This window comes from Colletotrichum tamarilloi (assembly GCF_030869305.1).
Source record: "Colletotrichum tamarilloi strain Tom-12 chromosome Unknown Scaffold_17.1, whole genome shotgun sequence".
Taxonomy (NCBI): Eukaryota; Fungi; Ascomycota; class Sordariomycetes; order Glomerellales; family Glomerellaceae; genus Colletotrichum; species Colletotrichum tamarilloi.
This window is the reverse complement of record NW_026849400.1, coordinates 548,742-576,344: the sequence shown is the minus strand read 5'-3', so window position 1 is coordinate 576,344 and position 27,603 is coordinate 548,742. Positions and strand designations below refer to the sequence as shown.

The 27,603-nt window shown below is 53.8% G+C and overlaps 11 protein-coding genes across 11 annotated transcripts; 5 read left to right on the top strand and 6 right to left on the bottom strand.

The window, feature by feature from the left end:
* Positions 1-232: 232 nt before the first annotated feature.
* CTAM01_06356 (uncharacterized protein) lies at positions 233-457 on the top strand (the record flags this gene model as incomplete). Its single annotated transcript, XM_060522383.1, has 1 exon — positions 233-457. The coding sequence occupies one exon, from the start codon at positions 233-235 to the stop codon at positions 455-457; it is 225 nt and encodes a 74-aa protein (XP_060383111.1).
* Positions 458-2,686: 2,229 nt separating this feature from the next.
* On the top strand, positions 2,687-5,425 carry CTAM01_06355 (uncharacterized protein; the record flags this gene model as incomplete). Its single annotated transcript, XM_060522382.1, has 5 exons — positions 2,687-2,748; positions 2,844-2,923; positions 3,120-3,152; positions 3,931-4,275; positions 4,341-5,425. 5 exons carry the CDS (start codon positions 2,687-2,689, stop codon positions 5,423-5,425), a joined length of 1,605 nt encoding a protein of 534 aa, XP_060383110.1.
* Positions 5,426-5,798: 373 nt separating this feature from the next.
* CTAM01_06354 (uncharacterized protein) lies at positions 5,799-6,858 on the bottom strand (the record flags this gene model as incomplete). The annotated part of the gene is made up of 2 exons (XM_060522381.1): positions 5,799-6,484; positions 6,594-6,858. The coding sequence occupies 2 exons, from the start codon at positions 6,856-6,858 to the stop codon at positions 5,799-5,801; spliced, it is 951 nt and encodes a 316-aa protein (XP_060383109.1).
* A 1,577-nt stretch (positions 6,859-8,435) lies between these two features.
* On the top strand, positions 8,436-9,677 carry CTAM01_06353 (uncharacterized protein; the record flags this gene model as incomplete). Its single annotated transcript, XM_060522380.1, has 4 exons — positions 8,436-8,924; positions 9,040-9,095; positions 9,172-9,319; positions 9,426-9,677. 4 exons carry the CDS (start codon positions 8,436-8,438, stop codon positions 9,675-9,677), a joined length of 945 nt encoding a protein of 314 aa, XP_060383108.1.
* Positions 9,678-10,490: 813 nt separating this feature from the next.
* Positions 10,491-11,988, bottom strand: CTAM01_06352 (eukaryotic translation initiation factor eIF-1; the record flags this gene model as incomplete). Its single annotated transcript, XM_060522379.1, has 6 exons — positions 10,491-10,639; positions 10,704-10,796; positions 10,923-10,997; positions 11,168-11,488; positions 11,556-11,572; positions 11,975-11,988. The coding sequence occupies 6 exons, from the start codon at positions 11,986-11,988 to the stop codon at positions 10,491-10,493; spliced, it is 669 nt and encodes a 222-aa protein (XP_060383107.1).
* Positions 11,989-12,513: 525 nt separating this feature from the next.
* On the top strand, positions 12,514-12,720 carry CTAM01_06351 (uncharacterized protein; the record flags this gene model as incomplete). The annotated part of the gene is made up of 1 exon (XM_060522378.1): positions 12,514-12,720. One exon carries the CDS (start codon positions 12,514-12,516, stop codon positions 12,718-12,720), a length of 207 nt encoding a protein of 68 aa, XP_060383106.1.
* A 168-nt stretch (positions 12,721-12,888) lies between these two features.
* CTAM01_06350 (dioxygenase) lies at positions 12,889-14,091 on the bottom strand (the record flags this gene model as incomplete). The annotated part of the gene is made up of 3 exons (XM_060522377.1): positions 12,889-13,162; positions 13,299-13,780; positions 13,864-14,091. 3 exons carry the CDS (start codon positions 14,089-14,091, stop codon positions 12,889-12,891), a joined length of 984 nt encoding a protein of 327 aa, XP_060383105.1.
* Positions 14,092-16,502: 2,411 nt separating this feature from the next.
* CTAM01_06349 (TAM domain methyltransferase) lies at positions 16,503-18,294 on the top strand (the record flags this gene model as incomplete). The annotated part of the gene is made up of 9 exons (XM_060522376.1): positions 16,503-16,526; positions 16,592-16,630; positions 16,837-16,927; positions 16,991-17,032; positions 17,113-17,238; positions 17,402-17,426; positions 17,486-17,623; positions 17,739-18,158; positions 18,222-18,294. 9 exons carry the CDS (start codon positions 16,503-16,505, stop codon positions 18,292-18,294), a joined length of 978 nt encoding a protein of 325 aa, XP_060383104.1.
* Positions 18,295-18,748: 454 nt separating this feature from the next.
* Positions 18,749-22,443, bottom strand: CTAM01_06348 (uncharacterized protein; the record flags this gene model as incomplete). The annotated part of the gene is made up of 3 exons (XM_060522375.1): positions 18,749-19,029; positions 19,079-22,111; positions 22,161-22,443. The coding sequence occupies 3 exons, from the start codon at positions 22,441-22,443 to the stop codon at positions 18,749-18,751; spliced, it is 3,597 nt and encodes a 1,198-aa protein (XP_060383103.1).
* Positions 22,444-24,341: 1,898 nt separating this feature from the next.
* On the bottom strand, positions 24,342-25,533 carry CTAM01_06347 (uncharacterized protein; the record flags this gene model as incomplete). Its single annotated transcript, XM_060522374.1, has 6 exons — positions 24,342-24,442; positions 24,500-24,570; positions 24,629-24,702; positions 24,755-24,786; positions 24,837-25,378; positions 25,436-25,533. 6 exons carry the CDS (start codon positions 25,531-25,533, stop codon positions 24,342-24,344), a joined length of 918 nt encoding a protein of 305 aa, XP_060383102.1.
* A 695-nt stretch (positions 25,534-26,228) lies between these two features.
* CTAM01_06346 (uncharacterized protein) lies at positions 26,229-27,311 on the bottom strand (the record flags this gene model as incomplete). The annotated part of the gene is made up of 5 exons (XM_060522373.1): positions 26,229-26,269; positions 26,323-26,851; positions 26,913-27,014; positions 27,065-27,114; positions 27,176-27,311. 5 exons carry the CDS (start codon positions 27,309-27,311, stop codon positions 26,229-26,231), a joined length of 858 nt encoding a protein of 285 aa, XP_060383101.1.
* Positions 27,312-27,603: the final 292 nt, after the last annotated feature.

Genomic DNA, 27,603 nt, shown 5'->3' with positions numbered 1-27,603 from the left:
GACCGAGTTGTCATGCCAAGTCCCCTCTTTTCAGTCTAAATCAACCTCTCGCACGCTCACACGCACACGCACATACACTACCCTCGTGTAGGTTTCGACGTCTGTTGAAGAGCAAGACCGATGCTGACGAAGAAGATTCAGATAGCTTTTATAGCTACCGCCAACCTCACCCTCTCTGTTTCATCAACAACTCTTCACCCCCACCGCCACCCACCGCCCCGCGCCGCCCGTCATGTGCGAGTGGTACCGACGCAACTACGCCTGCGGGCACCACTTCACGGGCGCCTCAGAGTGGTGCTACCGGTACAGCCAGACGCAGAAGCGGTGTAAGGTGGTGGTCACGCAGGTCGACTACGACTCCTCTGTATGCAAGAGCTGTATGAAGAAGGGCGTCAAGACCGAGGTGCCCTGGGAGCACATGATTGACCGATCCAAATTCGATCCCAACCAGGAATGAGAGACATCCAACCACCAACACCACCATCATCACTATCAGCATCGTCTTCCGGTGTCGTTGGCAACGAACCGTGAAAGACGACCGAAACACTTGCACAACCTTTTCCTAATCATGTATTTGTTCGACCAAAACCGCCTACCGAAAGGCGAGAAAACTTATTTCCAGGGCGAGAGAGAGAGATGGATCCTCCCAAGGCGTACCGGTATCTACGAGGCGGTGATTGGGGTCGTGTGGCCAGGCACGTCTATGGCTTATTAGAGCATCTGGGAGCGGCGCACCTTATACCCATTTGATTTTATGATTGGAAAGAACTTGTTGGACTGTATGAAGTCCTTCGATGGCAGTTGCATTTGGAGTTTTGGAAGCGGGATCTTCAACAAAAAGAAAAGTGGTTTCTCAAACCCTCACCTTGGTTAGACTTTGTTTTACGCGTATAATGGTCGTTTGAACCGATCGCCTTAATGTTGGATAGGGTATTACCCGTCTTTCGAGATATCGTGATGCATCCTGCATGCTGCTTGATGAGCTTGCTGAGCGGCACGGCTATGCTAGCTTAAGGTATTGACTACCTGTGCAATGGATGCGGACCGACGAAGGCTTACTTGTCTCGAGGCAAGTTTCGATATCGACTTCGCGGTGTAGTGGTGTACTGAGTTGGGCATCGATCCTGCCGCGGGTCGCGGAATGCCAAGTCTCAGATCTTAGACATGAAGCAATCTGGAGGGGTTGGCAAGCTGTGGCAACTGGATCAGAACCTGAAGATCTGTCTAGCCTTTTTGACAAATGACGATCGAAGCAAGAGTTTCATGACCCATTTGCGTTCAGTAGTGAACAATGCAGGCATGGCATCCCATGTGCAGGTTGAGACTTGCCCAGCCTGAACACGAGGTCGTCAGGTAGCTATCGCATGGTAAAAGGAGGGGAAGAGGAGGTTTCGGAACTCCCAGTGGTTGTGAATTTCTCGATCTCGAACTGACACGGGCAATTCATTGGTAAGACAGACGGCCGCGATGATCCACGATCCGCGTTCCACACGGTACCGAAATCCTGAGACGCGCGCGTGCCTATGGCTCAGTCAGTGACGTTCAGACCGAGACAAGAGCTGACGCAAGGATAAGCCACTGAACAGCTGAGCTCTGAGGTTTTGGGGTGGTCTTGCGAGGCTAGAGTACCGGTAGCCGTGACAACGACTATCTACGGCGCCTGTTGGAATCGGAAGATGCCTTGGTGACCTCCGTACCGGTCCCGCATTTTCCGGAGGGATGCCGGAAGTCCACCGGCTTCTAAGGCCTTACATCGAAAAACAGCTTAGAACTGGGGGAAGTCGGCTAGTATGGCGTCAAGGGGCCGGCGATGTTCGGCGCTGTGGTCGTTGAGTGTCGGAAGATGCACGGGCTTAGATCGAGCGCCCGGGCATCATGGCAGTCACGCGCGGCGCGGCGCGGCGCCCCTTCCCTCCATGGTCCGGTGGACCCACTTTGAGATCCGATTACATAAAGAGCCGAGTACTCGTAAGGTACTTGACTATCAAAAGTTCTACCTCGCATCTCAGGTTAAGGTCATCTGATATCGTGGAAAAGGGTTCCTTGTAGTTCTTGATATCCATGGCAGATTTCCCCTTACTCAAACTAACATCCAGCCTCCTCGAGTCCTCGTAACTAAAGCAGAAGCTCAGAACCAAGACTCCAGAATCAAGAACGGTACGACTGACTCCCCACCACCTCGGGACCCCTCCACATCGGTAGCGCGGCGCCCACACCAAAAACCCAAGAAAGGAGCTCTGAATGGCCCATCGCCGCAGTCGGCCACTTGATCGCTGCGACTTTACTTTGACAACCCCCACACCGCGATCAAAAATATCCACTCTTTCTCAGACCATCAGCTAATCCCGTCAGAGGATTGGGATGTAGTGGTGCACCCAAGGCGGTGGTTACCCAATGCCAAACCACGCTGCTCCGGGCCTAGCCAGTCCCCTGTCTGACTATCTAATTCGCCAGTGCGAGAGGATTTTTTCTCTCTAATAATCGTCTACTTTTATTCGCGCGCAAATCTCGCTTGTCACTCACGCCACGCGCTTTGTATCATCGTCACCTCAACTTTCAACTTCTCTTTCTCTCTCACGACGTTTGACAGAGATTAGAATTCCATCACAAATTTTGCGCCGCAGCCTCATAATCTGCTTTTCACCGCATAAGATTCTAGATCGACAGTCGCCCTTAAGCTGCAACTATGGGTCAACCATCCTTCGCGGCGTCCAACGCCCTCATCTACGTCACCTATGGACTCTTCCTGTATGAACTCTGCGCAGCTTTTTCAATCTCAACACCCTTTATCGCTGCTGTTTTCCCTCCCTCCTAAAGAGCGTATCGTACTAACGTTTGCGCAGTATCACCGGTACTGCCATTGCGTGGAAGTTCCGCAATCAGTCCAAGGGAGAGTTCTTGTCTGGAAATAGAACTCAGACGGGTCAGGAACTCTTCCCCTTTGCATCATGAGAACGAGAGTGAGAGTATATGTGTTTAACGGAGCCAGACGAGGCTGAGTCTCTTATATCTGACCGCGTCTGCAACACTTGGCTCTCATTCCCTTGAGAAACAGTCAACAAGCTCGACTCTCATTCGGATTCCCCAATGTATAGCAAACTAACACGCACTCCCCGCAGCCTTCCCCTTGGCCCTCAACTTCATCGCCTCTGGTGAGTGAAGAAGACGCGGGTGGTCTAGCCACTGCGCTTCTTAACCCGATAGCAAAGCATCTTCGAGAAAGAAGAGCGGCAGAACGGCACGGAAAACAGCAAAGACTACGAGACTACTTTCCCACGAACCGCACAGCACAATGCAAGCCTACAACAGATGATATAGGATGATCGACTTCTCTATCCCCGATTCTTCTCATGAACAGAATCATCATGAGACGAATGACTACGGGCCAGGAATCCAATCGAATGACTGACAGGCAGGTTCGTAACCCAACAACAAAAAGATCAACAATTACTCCTCGACTTCCATTTCCCCCTACTCCCTTTTTTCTGATCTCATCTTCTGAATCGGCGGAGACAAGCCTACTAACCTTTCTGGCCACCCTGAGGCACATCTCGAATGTGGCCAGAATTATCTGTGGAAAACCCTCCCCCCTTCTGAAGATGTCATCAGGAAAAAGGGGGTGGGGGAGATGGAAACATCGGGGATGCGGCTCACTACGGGCGCGGATTTGAAGCAGTCGCCGCGCATCCACCTTCTTCCGTTCTCATCGTCTCTGGAAAGTCCTTCTCGGAGGTCTCTTTCTGAGACGACACAACAGAAGAGGAGATGCCGCGAAATGTGGAAATGAAGCTGAGATTGCACCGTAATTACTCGATCAAGTTAATGCTTGCGTGGGAAACGTGCTGCCGCTCCGAACATCTCTCCCCCCTCCCCTCCCTCTCTCCTTCTACCTTGCCCCGGCCTCGTGAAATACTGACAAACACACCTAAGCCCTCGGCTCCGGCATCCTCTTCTCCTACCCGGAACTCGCCACAATCACCGGCGTCCAGGGCGTCCTCGTCTACGCCCTCTCGTCCTCTCTCCCGCTCCTCATCTTCGCCGTCCTCGGCCCCGTCATCCGCCGCAAGACGCCCGAGGGTTTCGTCCTCACGGCCTGGACGAGGCAGCGCTACGGCACCGTCGCCATGTTGTATCTCAGCTTCATGACCCTCGTCACGCTGTTCCTGTACATGGTCGCCGAGCTGTCCGCCATCGGACAGGTCGTCAACGCCCTGACGAGTCTGGATGGCTTGCCCGTCATGATTGTGCAGTGCGTCATCACCACCATTTACACATGTAAGTTTCCCCCGCCGGTATTCTGGAGAAATAGAGAATATCAGACTAACGTCCGAATCATTAAGCCCTCGGTGGTTTCCGCATCTCCTTTGTGACGGACAACATCCAAGGCGCAATGGTAATCTGCCTCATCATCATCGTCGCAATCACAATGGGCGTCAAAACAGATATCGACACCTCCCTCATCGAAACCTCAGGCCTTCTCAAACCAACCCTCCTGGGCTGGCAACTCCTCTACATCCTCCCCATCTGCATCCTCACAAACGACTTCTTCCTCTCGGGCTTCTGGCTCCGCACCTTTGCCTCCAAAACAGACAAAGACCTCCGCGTGGGCGTCTCCATCGCCGTCGTCATCATCCTCTGCATCCTCACCATGGTCGGCGTAACCGGCCTCGTAGCAGCCTGGTCCGGCGCGCTCCCGCTAGACCAGATCGCAGACAGCGGCTCCATCGCCTTCTTCCTCCTCCTCCAACAACTCCCCGCCTGGGTCGTCGGCATCGTCCTCGTCATGGTCTGCACCCTCTCCACCGCGGCCTTTGACAGCCTGCAATCCGCAATGGTCTCCTCCGCCTCAAACGACCTCTTCCGCAACCGCCTCAACATCTGGTGGATCCGCGCCGGCGTCGTCCTCATCATCTTCCCCACCGTCGTCATCGCCCTGAAAGCCCCCTCTGTCCTGCAAATCTACCTCATCTCCGACCTCGTCTCCGCCTCCGTCATCCCCGTCCTCGTGTTCGGCTTGGTCGACCGCTTCTACTGGTGGCGCGGCTTCGAGGTCGTCGCCGGCGGGCTGGGCGGCATCCTCACCGTTTTCTTGTTCGGTCTCGTCTTTTACGACGGCGACGCGCAAAAGGCGGGTAACCTGCTCATCATCTCCGAGGGCCTGTACGCCAACGACTGGAGTGTGTTCGGCGCCTTCGTCGCTGCGCCCGTGGGCAGTTTCCTCTGGGGGTTCGGCGCGTTGGGGTGCCGGTTGGCGTTCCAGTACGTCTTGGCCAAGAAGAGCGGTCGCCGCTTCGACGCGCTCGATCGGCCTGTCGGGCCTGGGTTCACGCCCGAGGCTGACGGCGCCCCTCGCTATGTTGAGAGGGACGAGTATGAGGCCAACTCTGAGGTTGAGGTCATTAAGCCCGCTGGCAAGTTCTTCTAAGGGCCATGCCTCGATCTCAACGGTGAGCATGCTACTCAGAGTAAGCAAAGCATAAGCGATCAGAAGGTGTTTTCCTGAAGTACCATTTGATCCTTGCGTAGCAATTCGTATCAATACATGAAAAGTGGAATAAATACCCACGGAAGGGAAAATAACCCTAGCGAAGTAGGGAGAAGGGGGAGATTTTGATTCTTGTATTTGGTGGTCGGTCGGAGAGTCTTTTGCTCCTATGCAATCAGGCCCGTTCTATAGCCAGCCATTTAATCAGACACATATAATACACTCATTACATGTTTTTGTTTCACTCCTCATACACATGCCCGCCACAACCTCCTGTTGTCGTCCTCACCAGTGCGACCAAAAGATATCAGCCTCACAGCCGCTCCCCCCGTCTCTTGGCATAATCCTTCTGCTCCATATCCTTGATGCCCTTTTGCATCATTTCCCAGTCCTCCATCGTCGTGGCCTGCGTGTTGCCCCACGCGATCCACTTCTTGGGCGCCCACGTCTTGGGGTTGAACTGCCTGGTCATGACAAAGTACTCTGTCTGATTCTGCACCCGCAGCCCGCCCTTGACGGGCTTATTCGTCGACTTCTCAATCTTGTCCAGCTTCTGCGAGCTCGAGATGGCGACGACGACCTGCTGGATAACCGGCGCCTTGCCCAGCGGCGGCATCATCGCAATCTTGTGGCTCACGATGCGCGGTTTGCCGTCGTAGCGGAGCAGCTCCCACGTCAGCTTCTCCGTCGCCTTGCGGCGCGAGATGACGGCCGACAGGGTCTGGTAGAGGGCCGGGGTGCAGATCTCGCGGAGGGTGTCCTTGTCGCCGGCGGCCAGGGCCTCGCCCAGGCGGCGGTGGAGGGCCTTGGCCTCGGGGACGATCTTGGTGTAGCTGAGCTGGAAGCGCGGCTTGGTGGTCCAGTTCGGCATGGAGTGGACCTTTGCGCCGAAGACGGCGAAGAAGTCTAGCACGCGTTGCTTGAGGCGGGCGTAGTTGTATGCCCAGAGGGCCTTGGGGGACTTGTCGAGTTGGGAGAAGGGTACGGTGACAAAGGTTCCTGTTGTGAATGCCGTGTCAACGCGCTATTCTCTGTCTGTCTCTTTCCTGCTCCCTCCATGTATGAAGTGCGCCTACTAAATCACACCATCTCGATACTGAGAACGCACCTGGAAGCATAATATGTGCCATAGTCATGGACTTTTCGATCTCGCTGGCAGAATATCCGCCGTCGGCCTGCGAAGCTTTCTTGTTCTGGCGCGAACTCATCCGCATGTCCGCCGCAAATTTGCTTGCGTAGCCCCTCCTCGCCGACACGGCCACGACAGGCGACGCTGCTATCCTCTTGGCCGCGGGGAGAACTCTGGTGAAGGGCTGCTGGGGGCGCATGGCTGCGCTGCCGAGGCCGAGCAGCGGCCTCGCGAATCGGTACATGGCGCGTGACGGGTAGGTCAATCGGTCTCGATTCGTGATCGTAGGATTATGCCAGTTTCGAGGTCGTCGTCGTCGTCGTCGAGTGCGGGAGCGGGCGGACTCTGGGAATGGTCTGATTCCGAACGGGTCGTCCTGTCCTCTTACTGGGGAGCTCTATCACGAACACCTCTGCTGACCAAAAATTCCAATTGGAAAAATAGGTGGTCCAAGCTTTCGGGGGACATTTTTCTTGAGGGACCACAACTCGGTCGGAATCCTCCGCGGCAAGCGCTTCGGCCGTCGCATCTTTTGGAAACAGCGGAGTGCACGGCTCATGTTCTTGCCGCGATGGTCATCTGCGCCACACTGTGGCTTGGAGAGCTATGTTTCCCCCACTAGAGTTGAATTACACCAATGACAGCCTCGATAGTCATCAAGCCACGTCGAGTGGATAATTGCTTCCAAAAATGACGACGAAGGCAGGCACTGGCAGGGTTGTGGTATCCGTTCATGATGTGTCGGACTCCGCAATGAGGGAGAAGAGGGATTCGTACCTTACGCTACGAATACGTACCTTACCCACGGTCGGGCAGGACCCTGCTGTCATTGTCTCAATTCCGCATCCACAAGGGAAGCCCGACTAAAACGTGCCTGTACCTGCTCATGCTGCTCAGTGCCCAGTGCTCAGGGACGACGTAGCAATCAAGATAATGTGAGGTAGCGAACCTGGAAGGTGGGAGGATGGATGGATGCTTCACCTCTTTGGAATGCTCATTAATCAATCCAAACCTTTTTTCTTTTCTAATCTGGTCTACAACTCTGACCAATAGCTCACCTCCTGGACCAGCTGGATTCGGCCATTTTGGCATTATCTCACGCACACACACATTCCCGTAATTGACACTTGTCGACACAATTGCGGGCAGCGGCACGCGACCTACCTGCCTGGGCTTCCATTCCCCCTCCTCGTCCTCGTCTTCGTCCGTCCTCCGAATAACCCCCCAAAAAGGGTCCCTCATACTCGAGCTCCAATCCCTCCTTCACATCCCGGTCGCCTCCAACTCTCGGATGCTCTCCGTTCCTTGGAACATCCTGTCCCAAAAAACAAGACTAGAGGGAGGAAATCGACCGCACCCCCCAGAAACGAGCTGCAGGACCGCCCAATCCCAAGTGCTGGAGCACGACGCCGAGACACAACCTTGGAAGCACCAGTGTGCCGAGCTACCTTTCCGTCTGCCACTAAGTAGTTCTCGACTGGATCTTGCTTCTTCCAAACTTCCAGAAACCCGCTCCGCTCTGCTGCTACACTACGCTACTCGCCAACCTTACCTACCTTGGGGTTCAAGGTCCTAAAAGGCCTAGACGCCTACGGATACCGGACTCTTCGACCAACCGGCCATCTCACAATAGCTTCGAACCTAACCCTCCTTCTCGTCCATCACACGCTCTCTTCCTCTCTCCGTCTGGCACTTGCCTCCTTCGACAACTCTACTACCCCCATGCCGCCATCGTCGCCTCCGCCGCAGACAACCGCACCCGAATCCCCTCCATCAATGGCAGCGCAGTCCGCCGCAACACCACCGCCTCACAGAGCTTAGATGGCACCCCTCGCGCGCGCCGTCTCAAACCACCACCTCCAGCACCAACACCACCACACAAACGGCACCCCGATTCCCACCAACGGCGCTCCTCCAGACCCAAACGCAGACGACACCACCTCCGGCCACCCACCGCCCTACAACCCGGACCTCGTCTCCTCCTCCCTCCTCGAACCCCGCATCGCCGTCGTTCTCAATGTCCCCAAGCCATGGCGACCATGGCTCTTCGCCTGCCGCCTTCTCTCTATCGGCCCGGCCATCTTCTGGGCCCTGCAGCCCGCTCTGACCCTCCTCGTTCAGATCATTCCCGTCGCCGTACCGGGGGGAAAGAAAGCTGTTGATGCTGCCGCTGCGGCGGCCTCTGGAGTCGGGGTTGGCGGTGTCGTCAGCGGCGGGTTCGCGGGTAGCACGTGTCCCCCGCCCAATTGGCCCCCCGGACACTCCGAGATACCCTTCCCATGGACTGAAATGTCCCTGGGACTCATGTGGGTATGTGGAAGCATTGCTCTTCTCTGGGGGAGCACACAAGGGCGCCTGCGCTGGATTGTGCCGTTGGATGAACCCCCGAAAGATGAATCAAAAGCTGACATGAATATCGTGTTAGTGCGGAGCTTCAGCGTACCTCTCCTTCTTCTTCATAGACTGCCTGATGTCACGATGGTAAGTGGTTGAAGCGCACCTTTCTTCTCCACATGCTGTGTTCCGTATATGAAGAGGCTCATCTAACAACGACTAGGCTCATCAACTACACCCCACAAGCGACAATCATCCGCCTCCTTACAATCAACTCCACCAACGCCTTCCTCACCGAACGAATCCTCACATTTTCAGGCGGCTTCGAGGACCCAAGACTTCTTCTCCCCGGCTGGGTCACCATAGCTACGGTCAGTCAAACGCTTTCCTGTTCCACAGCAGCTTTCTACACTAGGGCCGCTCCCGAAAGCATTAGTTAAACAACCGTTAACATCTTGCCCTGCGTGCGTAAACCAGACCCTTACGATAGCATACCACATCACCCAACGAAGCATAAACATTCAAAAGGAAACCTCCACCTCGATCAACATCTTTTCCATCGCCAGCTTCATCAGCATGATATCCCTCCTCGCCCACCTCCACTACAACGGCTCAGACTATCCCGAAAAACCGTTCGAGTCCCTCGCCAGGTTCATCCTGCAGCAGTTTGAGCGTGTGACCGGCGAGGCCATCTTGCCTTCCTATTCACCTTCGCATAGCGAACTATAGGCGCCATGTCACGAATCTAAATTTTCAGAGCATTGTTCCATCTATTTGATATGTTTTGGTGAATGCAGGGGGGACACGAACTATGTGTCATGGCGGATGGACCCCCACGATGGAAAGTATTTAGGGGCGGGAAGCACGAGAAAGAGGAAAAAACGCGACCTTGTTGAAAGCAACGGGTGCTGGAATGTGCCTTGAGAAACATAGATACCCCAAATTCACAGCTATGCTGCATATAAAGTGGTTTCCTCATGCAATAAGACAAGTTGCTGGCACGTTGTTACTGTCCACAATGTATGGTTCAAACTTCCGTGTAGATGAAGGGTCAACTTTCGTCTGCTGGGTGCCAAATCGCAAAGTGGTTTCCAGGCAGTGGAAACATCCTTGACTAGGGATTGCCTCAAAAAGTGACATGATCCAAGGCATTCGACGAATTTATCAACGGCCAAAAGGCTCCAAAACAACAGCACACATCACAAAAATGGCAAGAGAGAATTGGGACAAGTTTATCATTTTCAAGACTAAATCTCTGGACCACCCAAACCATCAATGAAAGTACGGTGGGCCCTTGTGAGATGCTCGACATCTAACTGTCTCATCATGCGTCGAAGCTGACGCAAGTCGCCCTCAACCTCCACCGATAACCTCTTCTGTCGGTGGGAGGTATACCGTCCTACTACGTCACATCGGGTGCCGACACTGAGCGGCGTCGAAAGGCGGAGAGGCTGCTATGCCTCGTGGCTCTTCTCAGACCCGGACGTCAGCCGTAGCCGCTGTGGCCAAGGCTGGTAGGAACGGTGGCGACTTGCGGCGTGCTTAGAAACCGTGGACCTTGATGGTCTTGGAATCCAATCCGAGTCCCTCCTTGGTGTTGATAAGGAACTCTTGCACAACCTTGCGCTGGTCACCCTGGAGCTGGATGACCTCGCCCATCTCGCTGTCAGCTACGATGGTGCCATTGCAAGCTAGAAGGGGTCATGTTAGCAGGCCGCCCATGTCATATTGGGGTTGAAGCGGGGTAATCCGTACCAAATTGCTTCTTGATGACCTTGAGAATTTTCTTCTGGTCGAATTTCTTCGGGAGACCCTGAACGGTGGTCAAAGTCTTTCGTCCATTGCGCTCTGCAAGTCATGGGTTAGTCACTGTATGTTGATTGGTTGCCTTGAGTCGACGCGCGTGGGACCGCTCTGTCGGGACGTGCGGCATTTGTGTCTCTCGACAGCAGGGCTTGGAGGTTCGCGACGTACGTTGGATCCGAATATGGATATAATTTTGAGACTGTTTGGTCTCGCCGGTGTCTTCGTCGGCTTCGGCGAAGGGGTCTGAAGCGCGACAATGGTCAGCATCCTGGTAGGCAAGTTGGTGGCGGTCAGGGGGGAGAGGGGGCAACGCAATGTGTTCCAATCTCTAGGCGACAGCGAGCCAGAAGACTTGAAGGAACACGGCGGTGATGATCGTGGATCGAGGGAAGACGACTGTGGTGGCGACATACCGTAGGACTTGAGATTTTCAATTGACATAAACTCGTCTGTTCGGGGGTGACCTTGGGAAACGGGTTGGGTGACGATTGTCGGGGGTTTAGCGACGGACGGCGTGAGAGCGGTCTCGCTGTAGTAATGTTCGAGTAGTTGGGTTGTTGACACGAGAATGCGGTTGTTCGCAGTTGATCTAGCGGTTATCTGATGTCGTTGATGTTTGTACTGGGTCGATGATGATGAGGTGGTGGGAGACGGACGAAAGAGGGATCGCTGGGCTGGGTGGTTATATACGTCGGAAGATTTATGGGGGGTGGACGGGGTCTGCAGATCAGTGACTGATGTTAGGGTGGGCAGGCGGGCAGCCCGCAAAATTGGTAACTTGGGACGGAAGGAATGACGGACTCGGGTTCGGGCGGGCACTGAACAGAGTTACAAAGAGCGATGCAGTCAGGTACCTATCTCAACTCCTCTGCCTGTATTAGGTAGCGATGGGCGGATAAGGTACCTGATTTGGCTGGGTCTCAGGCCCTCCTGCCCTGGTGCGAGTAAACCGGGGGACTTGGAAGGTGCAGGTGGGCACGAGGGGCAACTATTGCACAGGGCAGGCACAGGCCACTGGCCGTTTCCCGTGCCTGCTCTGGCTGAACCAGTGGGAAACGGAATCGCGTGAGCCGCTGACTGCGCCCGATAAGGTACCTTGACTTGGGAGAGATAAGGCAATGGAACTTCTGATCACCCGCATGTTCTTCTGCCTTACCTATGGTAGTTTCCGAAAGGCATTGCCCCTCTGTACTTCGCACAGTTCAACGTGTGTTACTCACCCTTCGCCCATCATCCCAAAGTCAGCCCTCGCAGTGAGCACGTTGTTTGTGACAAACCCGTCCGAGTCCTGCCCTGCACAAGATGACGACTATGGATATGGATACCTCATTGCAGAGGTTTGGTTGGTGGTCACACTTGGCACAGAAGCAACAGTCACACCAACACCAGCACGGCCCACACCTAGTTGTGGCTGGACTCATCGACTCGCGCGCCGCCGCCGCGACCCCATGATTGTCCCTGGCTATTTGCGGTTTAGTCGGCGGGATGCCCAAACAATCTATGGATGCCATCTGCAGCTCGTATCTCGGCACCTTGCGCTACCCGGCTCCCAGGTACAGCCACCGTGAGGCCTCTGCCAGCTCTCTGCCAGGACGTCGGCGCCACCGGAGCTTCCTCGATACATCATACAGCTGCAAGAGGTCTCTCGTCGGCAGCCACTACATACCTCCAACGATCACGTACTTTCAAGGACTGAGACATGGGCAATCATCTGATAGGGGACCCCCCTGGAAAAGCGCCAGCCCAAGAGAGAGGCACAATGTTGTTTGTTTCGTCTGCAAGACAAATCCTGACTCCCTGCGTCTGCGGCATCTGCATCAACGCCAACTCGGCCGGCTTCCAGACCTTGCGCCTTGACCAGTCCCGACTCTACAATGACCATCTGCTGCCAGCCGGCCTTGCCGCTTTCAGCGCCCAGCCCTACAACTATCAAGTCTCCGGATGCGGCTCCACGATGCGTCACTGAGAGCTGACTAGCATGTCCCTGTCCTCCGTCACAATCCAACAATCCCAGAGCCTTTCAGACCATGGTCGAGCAAAAGCAGGATCGTGGTCAAGGCGCTTAAGCCACTCGATCGTAAACTCACGAAATGGAAATTAAAGACTTCAAATGTTCATTACAATTCCACATTCATCAGTCAAGCTCTGGCACCGGCAAATGGTCGACAAGCTTGAGATGTGTCAGACCCAGCTTTCCCAATGCTTCGATAGCATTCTGGTCCCGCAGCTCCTGCGTCTCCTTCTCCGAGACCAACACAAAGTCCTGTTTCAGCAACCATCCGCCCTCCTTGACGTTATACTCCTCTGCCGTCGCCTTGTCCACCTTATCGAGGTCGACAACAAGACTCTTCTTAACACCAAACACCGCATCCGATTTCTCATATGGATCTCCCCGGATATAGAGTGCGCTAGTTGATTGCGTCAGCCAGATCCATGATCCATCTCACCCAACCCTGGCCATCCGCATCGGAACGGAACGGACGGCGGGTTCTTGAAAGAGCTAGCTCTTACAATGGAGCAATAGATAAGGGCGGAAAAACCTACGTGATCAAGTGGTCCCAGCCTTCCTTTTGGAACATGAAGTGCAGATGCGCTGGCCGCCAGCAATGACGCCCCAGGAGAGAAAGCAACTTTCCAACCGGCCCATCGTGGGGAATTGGATAGCTCACGGGCTTGATTCCCTGGAAGAAGAAGCGACCCTCCTTATCCGAGATCATGACACAGCGCTCGCTTGCTTCTGTCCTCCCTTCGTGCTGCACGTCGTAGTGACCACTGCTGTCCGTCTCCCAGATGTCAATCTTGACTCCGGAGATGGGGTTACCTTGTCGGTCCTTGATGGTGCACACAACCAGCAGCGGTTCGCCCTCAGGATCTCCCGACATATTCGCTCCGTTCTCTAGAGTCGGCGCATCGTGTGTGTGGAATGGCCCCAAGACGGAGCCTTCGGTGGAGTCGGATGGCTTGGGGTGGTTAATGCTGTCGACGAGTAGGGAGAGGCCTAGGATATCGGAGAGGAGAATGAACTCCTAGTCGGGCGGTCAGCGTCGTTCGTCAGGAGTCCTGAAGCCATCCGCTATATTCACGACGGGTGCACCGCGCGCCGACTTACATGCCGCACGTCGCTGCTAATCTGTCCGCAGCCGACAAGGAAATTCAGCGCCGCCATCCATTCGTCAGTGCTCAACCGCGTCTCCCGCGCAAAGTCGTGCAGATGGGTGACGAGCCGTTCCATGAGGTACTTGAGTCGTGCATTGTCGCTCTGCGAGTTGATGCGAACAGTGTTGGGTGTGATGTTGTCGATCGTGAGATCCAGGAGCTCTGGTGTGTTTTGAGCCATTGTTGCTTGCTAATTGTGTGTGATCTAGATGCAGGCAGCGACAAGGGTCCGATTTGCTTCTCAAATGTCCAGTCGAGATAGTAACGGCTTTCTCTTTGCTCGCCTCGTCTATCTTTAATATCAAGGACCCCGGATTTATCTGGCAGAGGTGGTACTCTTCGGAGGGAGGGGCACTCTTTATGTAATGCTCTGTAATCGCTGATTTCCGAGTGGGCTACCTAGCTGTACCATGCAGTACAGATGGTCTGAATTTCGAGTGTTGGTCGACGGGTGATACCTTAGCCGCGTCGCGGCAAATCCGCCGCACCTTGGACGTAGTCGGACACTTCAGAACACAACGGATTTACGGAACAAGTCTCTAAGTCCTAGGATTAACTGCTTGGAAAGAGGTATGTCAGCACATTGTCATTTGATAGTTCCCCAAGACTCGAAGATACGGTAATTCTCCCCCTCTACCCCTCCTCCTCCACCACATCCCTAGCTAGGTACCTACCTGGGTGATAATCCCCTCCGGCACTCAGTCTGAGTCTCTGACTTCATAGAGGAGAGGGCGTTCTGCGGGGTACTAGCGCTGCCCCGCCCCCACAACCTGTCGCGGGAGACTCTGAAGTCGGTGGAGGGCTTGGAGGGGTAGTGCAGACGGGGTCCGAGCGTCACCCCCGGGTCCTGGCTCGGGACTTGCGATGGGCGGGCGGATTGTGTAAGCGGCCTTCTTCGGCACTCGGTCCCGGCCGGGATGTCCGGGGGATCATAACGACGAGAGGGTTTAGAAGTGGTACATCTAGATTAGGAAATATGTTGTGTTCTGCCGTTACCTTTGGGTGATCAGAGGCTGTACACTTTGGTATGGAGCTTTGGTCCCCGTGTGTTTTGCGTGAGGATGTTTGCTACTACCCAAGGTAAGTATGCAAGGTAACGACGGCGAAGTATCATGAGGTCACATGGCGACGAGTATGTTTCATGCTGGAGAGATGGCTGTTAAACAATCAGAGCATTGATCTTCGTGCTTCGTTGAAACTCGGAACGATGGGTAGCAAAAGTGAGAAGAGACACTCGAGATTTGGCGGGTAAGGTAACTTGCGCATCATCAAAGTGTGCTATATCGTTGAGCCTCTTCTGAACTGAAATATCAGTACAACATTAAGATACAGCTGCCACTCTCCCTTTAGTTCTCTTCTCATCGGTTACTGGTAGTGGGCTTTCCTTCCGGTACCATGGCACCTTGATTAGCAGGCCCGGGTCAGGTTATCACTGCTCGATTCCGAGCCCCGTGCCGCGCGGGGCCCACTTTCTCCGACTGAGCCCTCGGCGCCGGCAGCGACGTAAGATTCTCCGGAGCGAAGAGCCACCTCTGACACAATTTCGTGTAGACGCGAACTAACAAAACCATTGTTGAAGCTACCACGGGTCACAAGAACCCCCCCCCCCCCCCCTCCCCCCCACTGGAGGTATGCGGTGTGCCCTATCAACGACGCGACAATACGACACAATGCAACTCGAAAGATTGGATAAACAAAACTCTGAAAAACCTAAACCCGAGTCATGCCATTCACAAACCAACGCAGTATCCAGAAGAAGAGGGATAAACGGAGCGTAATTCCAGCAAATATGAACGCGTAGGTATTATAACTTGCTCTGTGCACAGCAAAGATAACTCCGCGGATAAAGCGGCTTTGAGAATCTGAATCCAGCAACTTGACAAATGTCCTCCGTCATTTCCCAACCCCCTTCCCGGACGGCCGACGAATCAATCTCGGCACTTGCTGGTCCCTGCATGATCATCACAACTCAAAGTTCACGACCGTGCCCGAGCTTTTGCCTTTTTTTCCTTCAGGACACTCTTTTGAAGCGATGTCATGTTCTTTCGCACTCTACCTTACACTAGTCTCCGTGATAAGGTATTCATAAGGTAGTCTGCATAGGAAGTTTCCTCATAGCCGCCGGCGTTGAACAAGGTAGATTCGATCCCGTCTTGGTACCCTGCCATGCCCGGGGAGGTGCGGCATGTATGATGTGCCTGATTGCCCAAAAAGAGGGGGCCGTCCCTACTTCTTTCACCCGTTTACGCGTTTACGGAAGGCCGGGACTGAAATTGGGATTGGGATTGCTCTACAAGGCAATTACGGACAAGAAAATTGTAATCATAAGGTGTGCCGAGGGTCGATGTTGCGCGCAAGTGCCATCGGATTAAGCTCCGACCTGACTCCTCTTCCCCTTTCCCCTTTCCTTGCCCTCCTTGCGCAGGAGTGAGTCCTCGGGGCCCTCTTCCCCGTACCCTCACCATCCCTGGAACGACCGTTATCCACCTTTTGCTTTTCCCGAACCCAAACCGGGGTCGGCTTTCTCAATCTACCAACCTACAAACATTTACATCGACAAAACGACCGAGGAGAACTCCAGAGCGAAGAGATATGGCTGCCGCTGGGCAACCTCTGGTGCGTTTTTTTGACGAGAGCTCATACTGCGAGGTTTTGGTTTAACTAATTGATTGTGTTTCTAGGAGCCCGATACCTTTGATTCGGACTCGGCAATCTCGGAGGTATGAGTGTTTTGTTCTGCCCAGCTTGCGTTCTTCCCCCCCACCCACTTTGTACCTTTCTCATGTCTAGTTACGTGGCGGCGTTTCACGTCACATCCCGCGCAGCTAGAGCTCCAAAGATGCCACCGGAAACGCAACGAGAGCCTGGCTCTCATAATGTTTCCCAGATAGCATCAGCCATAGACTAACGATATCATGTGCTGCAGCTTCGGAATGGCAGTACCGACTCGCCTACCCCGAGTATGTTGACGGTGCTGGAGGAGAATGGCAGGACATATCACGCAATGAGTTCCGGGAGTGAGCAGTGCCTTGTGAACCACCTCTCCGATGCTGGGGCCTTGACTGACGATATAAAAACAGAATACCCGTTCCCCAACGATATTGTCGAGCAGGAGCGCCTAGGTTTGCATCTCTCCTCTTTCTTTCGGTGTGCGGATTTGGAAAGGAACCCTGAAGCTCATATTTGTATCATCTCAAACCAGATTTCCAACACCTCATGTGGACAGTGACGCTGGGCGACAAGCTATGCCTATGTCCTAAGGACTCACAAAAGGCAAAGCGCGTGCTGGACGCCGGTACGGGCACCGGGATCTGGGCGATGGATTACGGTGAGATATACTGAGTCCTGCCTCACCTTGCTTTGGGGTTGTGAGATTGACGATGTTGAAATTGCAGCGGACGCACACCCGGAAGCCAAGGCAAGCCGATGAGATCCTCTCCATCCCGACCGACGACTACTAAGACGGTCTTCAATCTAGGTCATTGGTGTAGATCTGAGCAACATCCAGCCAAAATGGTAGGCTCATCAAGTGGGAAAAAATCTCATTGTCGTGCTCACTGACGTCGGGATGGCAGGACACCTCCGAACTTAACATGGGAGCTGGACGACCTAGAGCAGAATTGGACATGGTCTCAGCCGTTCGACTTCATCTTTGTCCGCATGCTAGCAGGGAGTCTCAAAAACTACCAAGACTTTATCAACCAAGCCTTCGAGTGTGTCTCAAACTTCTCTCTCTCACTCTTACCCTCACACTCATACCCGTCCATCTCATTCTATGCACACTTATCCCTAGCGGCCACTCAAATACTCACCTTCTTAACCACCCAGAAACCTTGAACCAGGCGGCTACCTCGAAATGCAAGACCTCTCCCTTCCCTACCGCTGCGACGACGCATCCCTAACGCCAGACTCCCCAATCCACAAACTCTCCGACCTTTTCCTCAGAGGCGGCCGTGTAACAGGCCGCAACATGGACGCGGCGCCCACCTACGCCACCCTCATGCGCACCGCGGGCTTCGTCGACGTTGAAGAACAACAATTCAAGTGGCCCGTCAACGCGTGGCCGCGCGACCCGCACTTCAAGACGTTGGGCGCGTACACGCACTGTAACCTCGACCACGGGCTCGAAGGGTTGACGTTGGGGCTCGCGACGAGGAATTTGGGGTGGAGTAAGGAGGAGACGCTGCTTTTTTGCGCGACAGTGAGGAAGAGTTTGAGGAGCCATAAGGTGCATGCTTATGTTCCTTTGTGAGTTCGGTTCCTCTTGATGATCGAGATTAGAGAGACTATGTGCTGACTTGCCTGGTACAGATACGTTGTGTACGGGCGGAAGCCGACGGTGGCGGAGACGAGTGGATCTAATCCACCGGAGGGTATACATTAGCCGTTCATATTCCTCTAGTTAGGGACATTATTGGGCGTAGGGAAATCATGATAGACTACCGGGCTGGCGGTTTACTAGGGGGTTCCATTTCGCATATGGATCATGGTGTTTTGGCGTATTGCAATGAGGGAGCATGGTTCATCAACGGCCGGCGAAGGACAGAGAAGCGTTTCATCACGGGAAGAACCTGGGTTATCTTTATGGTTTATCAGGACAGCCATTCCAATTTTTCTTCCATTCACTCTAGCTAGGAAATAACTCCAGGCACGCCATCTGTCGGGTTGCGGTACAAAAGAGACTCTTGGTATGGGTACGTGTGCGCTGGTCCTGACGCAGTTCAATGGATATCAGGATAGAAGCAAACAGGCATTCGTCTTCGTCGTGAGACTTAAGCACCCGGATTCCTTGCCCGAGCACGAGATGCGAGTTGATCCATGTGTTTCTTCCACCGAGCCTACCAGACCCCGTCTCTCCCCTGGACCACTGGCCCATCGGGAGACCCTGCATCATCGTCAATAGGCTCAGTTCCGCTGTGGTGTCGGAAAATGGGACCAAGTCCTCCCCAGGGGTACGCCGGGCTCGAAGGGAGAGGCATGTTAGAGATGGTTGTGGTAGGCGTGCCGGCTACGGAGAAGCTGGTATCTGAGAAAGCGCCGCTGTCTCTGCTGGGATTGCTCAAGCGGCTTGTCGTTGATGTGATGAATGTCGTGGCTGGGTCTACAGATGTCCAGGTTCCTGCGATGTTGTTAGATTGACTAAATTAGGTCGGGAGGTTCTGACTTACGATTTGTTCTAGCTGAAGACGTCCACGAACCTGTGAACCCTGCCGTCGACGCTATCGTGATATTCTGCCATCTGGAACTGCAGGAAGATCTGGATGGGTACGCGGTGTACGCTGTGTTGTTTGAAGAGGATGGTGGGTAGACCACGGTTGGATCAGCCTTCGCCGTAGCGGAATTGATGAGAATGCTTGTGGTGACGACCTGAGTTACGGTGCCGTTTGTTACAGTGACAGTGTTGCAAGCCGAAGAAGCTCCAGATGGAAGGCTGGCAGAGTTGGTCAAAGCTGGGCCCGCCGACTCGGTAAGAGAGGGTCCAGAAGATGGCGCGGTGCCGGAAGAAACTCGAGAACTAGATGAGTTGAAAGGCGACAGTGTAGGTACAGGTAATATAGACACAGAAGAGAAGACGGATCCTGACATAGTCCAGGTGAAATGAGACGTTGAGATTGCTCCAGAGATGGTGGTTGAGTTGCTAAAGGGGGGTAGCGAGGAGGGATGACCAATAGTAACGGGTGGAGATCCCGTTGAGAAGGCCGTGCCATTTGCATTTGTGACCGTTGTCGTGTTTCGTGGAGTAGGCAAAGGAGCAGTGCCGGATTGCGTTGTTGGTATACTAGTGGTTGACAACATGTTTGACGCAGTTGAGTTGGGCCACTGACTCCAAGTTGAACTTGGATCTGTCGGAGCACTGAATGGACCACCTGTGCCTCTCCAAGTGACACTGAATCCCGTGCCGGCCGAGGTGCCCGTTGCGCCTGGAGTTGTCGTACCGTTGAAGGTTGGGAAAGGAGGCAGGGGAACGATTGAGAGTGTCTGCGTAGTGCTGCCGTTTGCTCCGGTAGCGGTCAGAGTAGTGACAGGGAGTCCTGATGCTGTGGCAGGGATCCAAGTTGGCCTTGGAATAGCAGTGGCGTTTCCTGTTGTCGGGAATGGCGGCAAATTGACGGTAGACGAAGTACTATTGGATGTTTCTGAGGGCTCGGAGGTTTGAAATAACGTCCCTGAAGCCCATGTGCCACTTCCTGTAGGCCCGGATAACTTGGTGGAGTTGGTTGTGGGAAAAGGTGGTCGTTCACTTCCGATGGATGTGTAAGTGATGGCAACGGTTCCTGAGTACACCGTAGAAGGCGGCATACCAGAGCTGTTGATCGCAGTGGGCCAGGGGATCTGGGTTGAATTGAATGTGGGAAAGAGGGCTGATGCTGCTGAAGACGTCAAACTGCTTGTGGCGTTGGCTGTAGACGTCTGCAGGAGCGTCCCATTTGAGGACGAAGTCAGGCTGGGAGTCATCCCGGTTGGCCACAAAGTGATTGTGCTGCCTCCACTCACGGTAATGACTGAGGCCGTGAGGCCCCCGCTAGATGTCGAGTTGATCCAAGGAAACGATGCCGAGGCCGAGGCAGTAGTGTTTGATATACTAGTTGCCGACGGGGTGATGGCAGGGATTGAAACGGTGCCAGTGAGTGATGCCTGGGTGGAGTTGAACACTGGCCATGGAGGTAAAGTGGCCGAAGCCCCTATCGAAGTCTTATTGGAGGTTGCTGGATCCCCGGAATGGCTCGTTGCCATCCAAGTGGCGTTAGCACTCGCGGCCCATGTGGAATTTGGTAGTTGAGGAGGGGTGGCGAGCGTAGCTGTTATGCTTGTGGCATTGCCGATCGATGTGATGACTACTGTTCCCGCCGTGGAGCCTCTTGTCAGAGTCATGATCGTACTCGAGTTCCATGGAGCAGTAAAACCTGTCCCGTTCGCGGAGATCGTAATTCGAGCACCTGACACTCGACTGCTCGCACTTCCAGTCGGCAGTGTTAGAGTAGTCGTGTTCGACGCGGGATATGGCCCTGTTGCCCTGGAGCTATTGGCAGCCGAAGGAAATGTACCCGTGCCAGATGGCGCAGGCGGTGGACTTTCTTCACTAATAGAGGCAAGCGTACCGCTTGGCCATATTGTCGAGTTTGCCGGAAACCAAGGCGCGGCAGTGACAGCAATGCTTGTTCGGACGATGGATCCTGTTCCCGAGATGACGAGAGTTGAAGTAGGCAGAATCACTGTAACGACGGGGTGTGAGGTCCAGTTTCCGGTCGGGCTACTTGAAATGGTTCGGTTTACATGGCCATCGACCGTCGAGGAGTTGACTGGTAGAGCTCCCGAGACTCGAGAGCTTATTAAGACGCTGGTAGAGATGCCCGTACCAAGTGTGGTCTGAATGCCTGTGACCGGAGCACCTGATTGTGTGCTATTCCATCCGACAGTGGCCTGTAGAGTATGCGAGAGAGTTGTCAACCGAACGGTTCCGTTGGCGCTGAGAGTGACGACAGAAGGGACTACTATGAAGGAACTTGCGGACACCGAGAAGTCAACGGAAGAAGTTCTCAATGAGGACGAGTTGGGTGAGTAAGTTTGGGAGCTGGTCACCGAGGTGGGGAAACCAGTTGAATTCCAGAGCGTAGGCCACGGACTTTCCACAGGTTGGGTCAACGTAGAAGCTTGTTCCGAAGAGACGAAGAGAGATGTTATCGACGTGGATGTGTTGAAAGAGGCTGAAAATGGACCACCGGTGCCAGTCTGTATCTTGGATGATGAATTGAATGCAGAGAATGGCGGCGTGGGCGTGGAAGTGGCCGATGCTGAACCAGTCGAGGATACGGCCGTGCCGTTATTGACTTCGGACGCGGAGGCAAAGGTGCCAGATATGGTCTCCGAAGAAGCTGTCTGGTTGGCGCTCAGTGACGTTGCAAAAATGGATGACGTTGCGGTTCTGGTCGAAGTGTTGGCTGGCGGCCAAAGAGTCGACTCTGTTAAAAGTGATGATGATACACTTGAAGCGATGGAGCTGGATGAATTCAATGTCACAATGGTGCTAGCCACCTTTGAAGATGCAGTACTTGAAGTACTATCAGAACTAGGGGGGTACGTGACGGCATTGGACAGAGTGATGGTAGCTCCAGCAGAGACAGTTAAGCTCAGAGTAACAGAGTCAGAGACGCCATATGTGCTGGAGTCGCTGGCGACCGAGCCGACTTCAGTTGAAGATACTACGCAGGTCAGTCTGAGAGCAGTATCCGAAATACATAATCGACTGACCATGAGCACTATTAGCAGAGGATATCACGGTCGACGGCGGCTGGTCACCGTAAGAGGTGGGAGAGGGAGGCGGCGGATAGGTGTATCCATAGTCGTAGCTGGTGAATGCATCGGGATCATGAGGGCTCCTCGCGTGATGTTCAACTTTGAGGGCAGCGGCGTGAGACTCGACTTTGTCCCGCTGCTTGAGTTCATCGGCATTGGCGGAAGCTGTCACGCCTGTAGCAAAGAATGGCAGACCGACTACCGTCACAAAGACGACAGTGAGATGTAAGGCTCGCATATTCGGAGTTTCTTCTGAAGCGGCCTCAGTACAAAGTTCGTAGCACACAATATGGTTGACGATCGTACCTGGCGAGCCACTGATGCTAGAAGTATTCAAACAAACGAAAGTCGGGGATACTAGTAGGAGTGAACGAGTGAAAGCCGGCTCACTCGTATTCGAGTGACTGGGGATGGGCACAGGAGAAGAAACGAAGAAGGGGGAAAGGGCGAGAGAGAAGGGAAGGGGGGAAGACCGAGGTGGGAAAACGGGAGAAGGAACTTTGTATATGTAAGTATCTGAAGAAGGGGACGACACAATTATAGCAGGAAAGAGCCCACGACCTGCCTAATGAAAGGAAGGTGTGATGCCGGGAAGGTAATACCACCAAATGGCTTACACATGCTCCTCCTTCCTTTCAATTTCACTGCAACTTCCATATCATTCGGGAATGCCTCATCTTGCAAGATACCTTCTGATTACTACAGGGCTCGAATGCTCCCACTTCATTCAGTCTTGCCATGAGCCGGAATCAGTTGCTGAAGCGGGCCGAAGAGAGGCAGCCGGAATATCATTGAGTTCTGTGGCCTAGTTTGGTGGGGAGCTGTGGAAGATACAACCTTCCCTATATTGGAATTCTTCTTTAGCACAATGTCAGAAGATTGCGAAGAATAAAGCAGCTTGTACTCGAGGCTAACCAGGTGGTCACAAGAGAAAGATACCCAACTGCTATGCGACCCCCGAGCCGAGCTCGACACAACACACAGGTACTAGCTGGCAGTATAATGATCAGCTCGCGGTCATCAACCACATTGAGGCCATACATCCGTATTGGTGAAACGAGAAGAGGGATGGACTTCACGTTCGGTACTCTGTCTGCGGCATCCATCTGGTACTGAAAGTCGATGCTGATGGAGAGTTGCTGCATCACCATTCTCGCCCCTGCGAATCTGAATCAGTTCCTGATCAGGATATCACCGAAGAGCACGCATCGTGACATCCACTCGCAAGTCATCAAGCACAGCGTGGTATGGTGGCAGTCACAGACACGGGACGTTATCCCGAGGTGGTTGCACTCACCAAGGAACACCTACTAGTGCCCTACCAGAAAGCCACTGGTCGGCGAGACTCGAGCGGCCTCTCCGGCAGAACCGATAAGTTTGCACCGAGTCTTGTCCCACTTTGACCATCCCCTAGTGCGGGACACGATTGCAACCAGTTGTAGTTGCAAAAGCCAATCTTTGACAGTGCGTGTCATGCAGCTACCCGTGTACCTTGAAACAAGATTACCTGTTCCTGAAGCAAGTAGTACGCCATAATGGAAGGCTCGGCGCGGGGGCTCGCGATGTCTTGTCCTACTCGTTTTGTTTATGTTAGGCCCAGGTGAGTCTCGCTTGATTAGTGGCATGGACTGCCTCGCCGGAACACCTGTCAATGTGCCGTATCAGGTGGCGAACGTCTCGATTTGAAGAGCGATCGTCTAGCTGGTCGTCGGCGAAAAATGACAAAGCCGGTGCTGCAGTGTCTGAAACACGTTGCGGCAGACGAAATCAGGGCAAGACTTGAAGAGTGATACATCAAGGATATCGTGATGCGCAGAGTTGTGATTCGTAAATTAATTATTACGGTAAAAGTTCCTTCTTCTCATGTTCGTCGGGGCCAAAACACACTGCTCCGTCGACTGTTACCAGAATTACGCTTCGCCGACTTTGCTTAGCGTGTCGAACAACGCCGTCTCGCCAAGAGTTACGAGTGCTCTTCAGCTGAAAGCTTCGGCTCTTGTCGCACTAGATCCGCCACTGCTGTCAAGATGCTGTGGCACGGGGATCCGGTCAAAAGAGGGGTCGGTATCTCCTAGTGCCAAGCCGATCCCGCCGTAAAAGTCAAAGGTATGACTCCAAGATGCAGTCGTCCGTCGTTTACTCGGCCTTTTGTGCCGTCTCTCGAAGCGTGGGTGCGGTGCTATCCGTCATGGAAGTATCTTTGGCCTCGATATCGGCGGCCCAAAGAGCAGCGCCGACTATAGATAAGCGTCAGTAGTTACTCAAGGCGAAAGTCCAATCCTTGCCAAACATACCTGCGTTTGTGAATGTGAAGAGAACGCTCGCGAAAGGGATCATCTCAAGGGCGGTTGCAACTAGGCCGAAGCTGTGACAGAAGTCAGTCAAATGCACACAATACATGTGCGGGTGGATCCCAAACGTACGCAGTGTAAGGCCCGGCGTGCCTTTTCAGCCAGTCGGCTCTTCTGGAAGACGACCAGTTCTTGAGTTGAAAGTACTGGGTTGGATTGTCAGTACGATATCCGGGATATGGAAAGGAAGAAACATACACGGCCGTGGACGGCTTGACCTCTACTGCGAGCTGCAGAAACGTTAGCTGTGAAATACACGGAAGCGGCCGGCAAGACTCACCCTGCAGAGAGATAAAGATGACGGTTCCCACGACAGGAATGAAGTTCAGGGGCAGGTAGATGAGGTATCTGATGAGTGCCTTGGGGCTGTATTTCTCAAAGGGACTCTTGAGAACCTTGCCCAGCTTCTGCATGGGGTCAGATCCGGGCCTGAGCTGTCTGCCTTCCCTCACAATTCCGTCCTCGTCTCTGAGAAGAAGAGTGCCGTCAAAGGTGTCCAGAATCGCGTCCTGGAGCAGGAATGATCGCGAGAGGAAGTTGATGATTGCCGAACTCTCGTTCAGAATCAAAAGAACGGTGGTGAAGACGGCTAGCGGGCCGTTCACAAAAACGAGGAGAGCAAGTTGTGGCACGTAGGTGAAGACGAACATGCCAGTGACGACACCGGCAGATAGGAGCAGGTAGGATCCGATGCGTGACAGGAGGGGCTTCCACAGTGTTCGGTGGGTTGCGAAGTAGATGATGCCCTTGATGGGGTACAGGTAGGCCTTGCTCTTGGCAGCATCGGCGACCAAACCTCTCGCCTTGTCGTAGTCCTCTTGCCTGTCATACGTATGTTAGACTGGGGCGCGAGCACGCGAGATGGTGGACAATACGAACAGGACTTCCTGGGCCTTGGTTTGCACAGAGTCGACCATCCTGTTCCTTCCGCCGGAGCTGGAAGCCTGGCCTTGGGAAACAGTTCGTTCGTCAGACATGATGGAATAGCTTTCGTCGGGGTGTCGTCTGAAGTTGCAGAGAAGGCTTTCGTAAAGTAAGTTGGTGCTGGTCGACGGAACGACGTAAAGATGGGGAAGCTGGGAGAGAGTGTTTGCGACGTGGCTTGGCCAAGGCACAGCTCTGGCGTATTTATTTAGCCCGAGGATCGTGATCTGACTCCTGCGTGCCTGCCAAAGACAAGCTACATTACCTATGGCAGCTGAGGTACGTAGAGCTAGCTCCCTCGCTTTGGTTCGGTGATGGCTGTATGACGTAGTGCTGTGGCGGGAGCTTGACTTCCCTGTGGCTACATGTGATGTGGCTGAATTACGGACCAAACCCTCCGTGGGGAATCCTTGGCAGCAGCAGCGCAAGGCACGACACGACATGGAGCAGATCAATTCTCTTTAGCATTGGTCTAGACATTCATCTGGTTCCCAGCACTGGTTCACAACTTCACAGCGAACCGCACCTCTGCGGCTGTTGATGCAATATACACAGGTGCAGATTGCAAGTCCTTTGGTCTTAGCTGCGCTCGATGCTTGCTAACGACAGGGGTCTTGTTGGTGCATAATTAAAGTACCGCCAACCAAAGCCAATTCCATCCTCACATATTCACTTTGACAGCTCCAATCAATTTAATAACCACGGACCGCTCGAAAGATTCTATTAACGCCAAACCTCAAAACATGGTCTAGCCTCCTTCACTACTATCAAGTTGCTTCTGGTCCTTCCCTTCTTGCAAGATCAATGACGAGAATTGGAGGCTCGGCCCGATCCCGACGAACCCCTGCCCTCAAGCGTGGAGCTGGCCGGCATGTTGGCGAGAGCCAGGTCTCCTAGCCGGCGGAAGGCGTCCTCCCGGGCATCGTGAGCGTTGTCAACAGCCTTGAAAGCGTCAGAGATACCGTGCCGAGCATCGCCCTGACGAGCGTCACGGTGCAGCTCATCAACCACGAGCCGAAGAAATTGGTCAGAAGGCCCGATTGCTTGCGGGTCCCGTGCCGCAATCCAGACTTCTCTTCCCAGGCGGCGCGAGGCTTCTGCCTTTTCCTCGTCGATTCTTTTGATATCAACCAATACCTTCGAGACCCTTAGGCCAGCTGTGTTGGAGGAACGGCCGCTCCGACTCGGTCCTGCAAAGCTCGGGGCGCACCGAATCTCGCCCATCACTTCATCGTCAGACGCCGTGTTGTAGGCCATTGGAGTGTCCTCATCCGAAGCCGCTGATTGATGATCGTCTTGCAGTTGTGTGTTGTGGTAAGCCCTGGTCACTCTTTCAACATGTCGATATAGGTCTTTGATGGCTTTCCGGTCCTGGCATGTCATTATCAGCAAATGTTTCGGAAGACAACCCAACTTTCTGCATTGAACTTACCCCGGCGAACTTCTCGCTCTCGCCATCAACCTGTTCTGCCAAAATGATTTGCCTGGTCTTCTCAATGATCTCCAGAGTTTGGGGCCACTGCTCCTTCTGAATCTAGATGGAATTCAGCATCCCACAGCCTCCACCAAGAAACAAACTCCTACCATGAGACAGCGTTTGTCCTTATCCTCGGCACATCTGGCGCATTTCATAACTAGAACGATGAAACGTAAGTAAGAAAATCGTGAATGAGAAAGGTACTTAACGCCACTCACGGTTTCTTTTACAATAGTAGTTCGCGACCGGCTTTTGCTTTCTGGGATAGACGCCAGTGTAGAAACCGAGGCATCGTAGGCACCAGCGGTTGTCCTCCTTCAATGAATTGGCTGAGGCTTCGGATCGGGGAACCATCTTTCTGAAGCCAATGCCAACTTTCGACTGATCTTGCTATTGTACTTGGTACAGAGACAAGCAGCTCTAGGGGCCTGGAAGGAGACGGGCTTGATATATGCCTCTGAGAAGTGTACCTAAAAAGTTGAGGTCTCAAGACCGGCGCTTCTGAAATGCTTAGGTGCTTCTAGCTGAGGTCAGTATGTCTAAAAGAGACGCTTGTGAGGGCAGGCGGCTGGCCGTCTTCACCCTTTCAACGCCAAGACCTGAAAGGGGTCTTTGAGAAATGGTCTAAGGATGCTTTCAAGCTGCG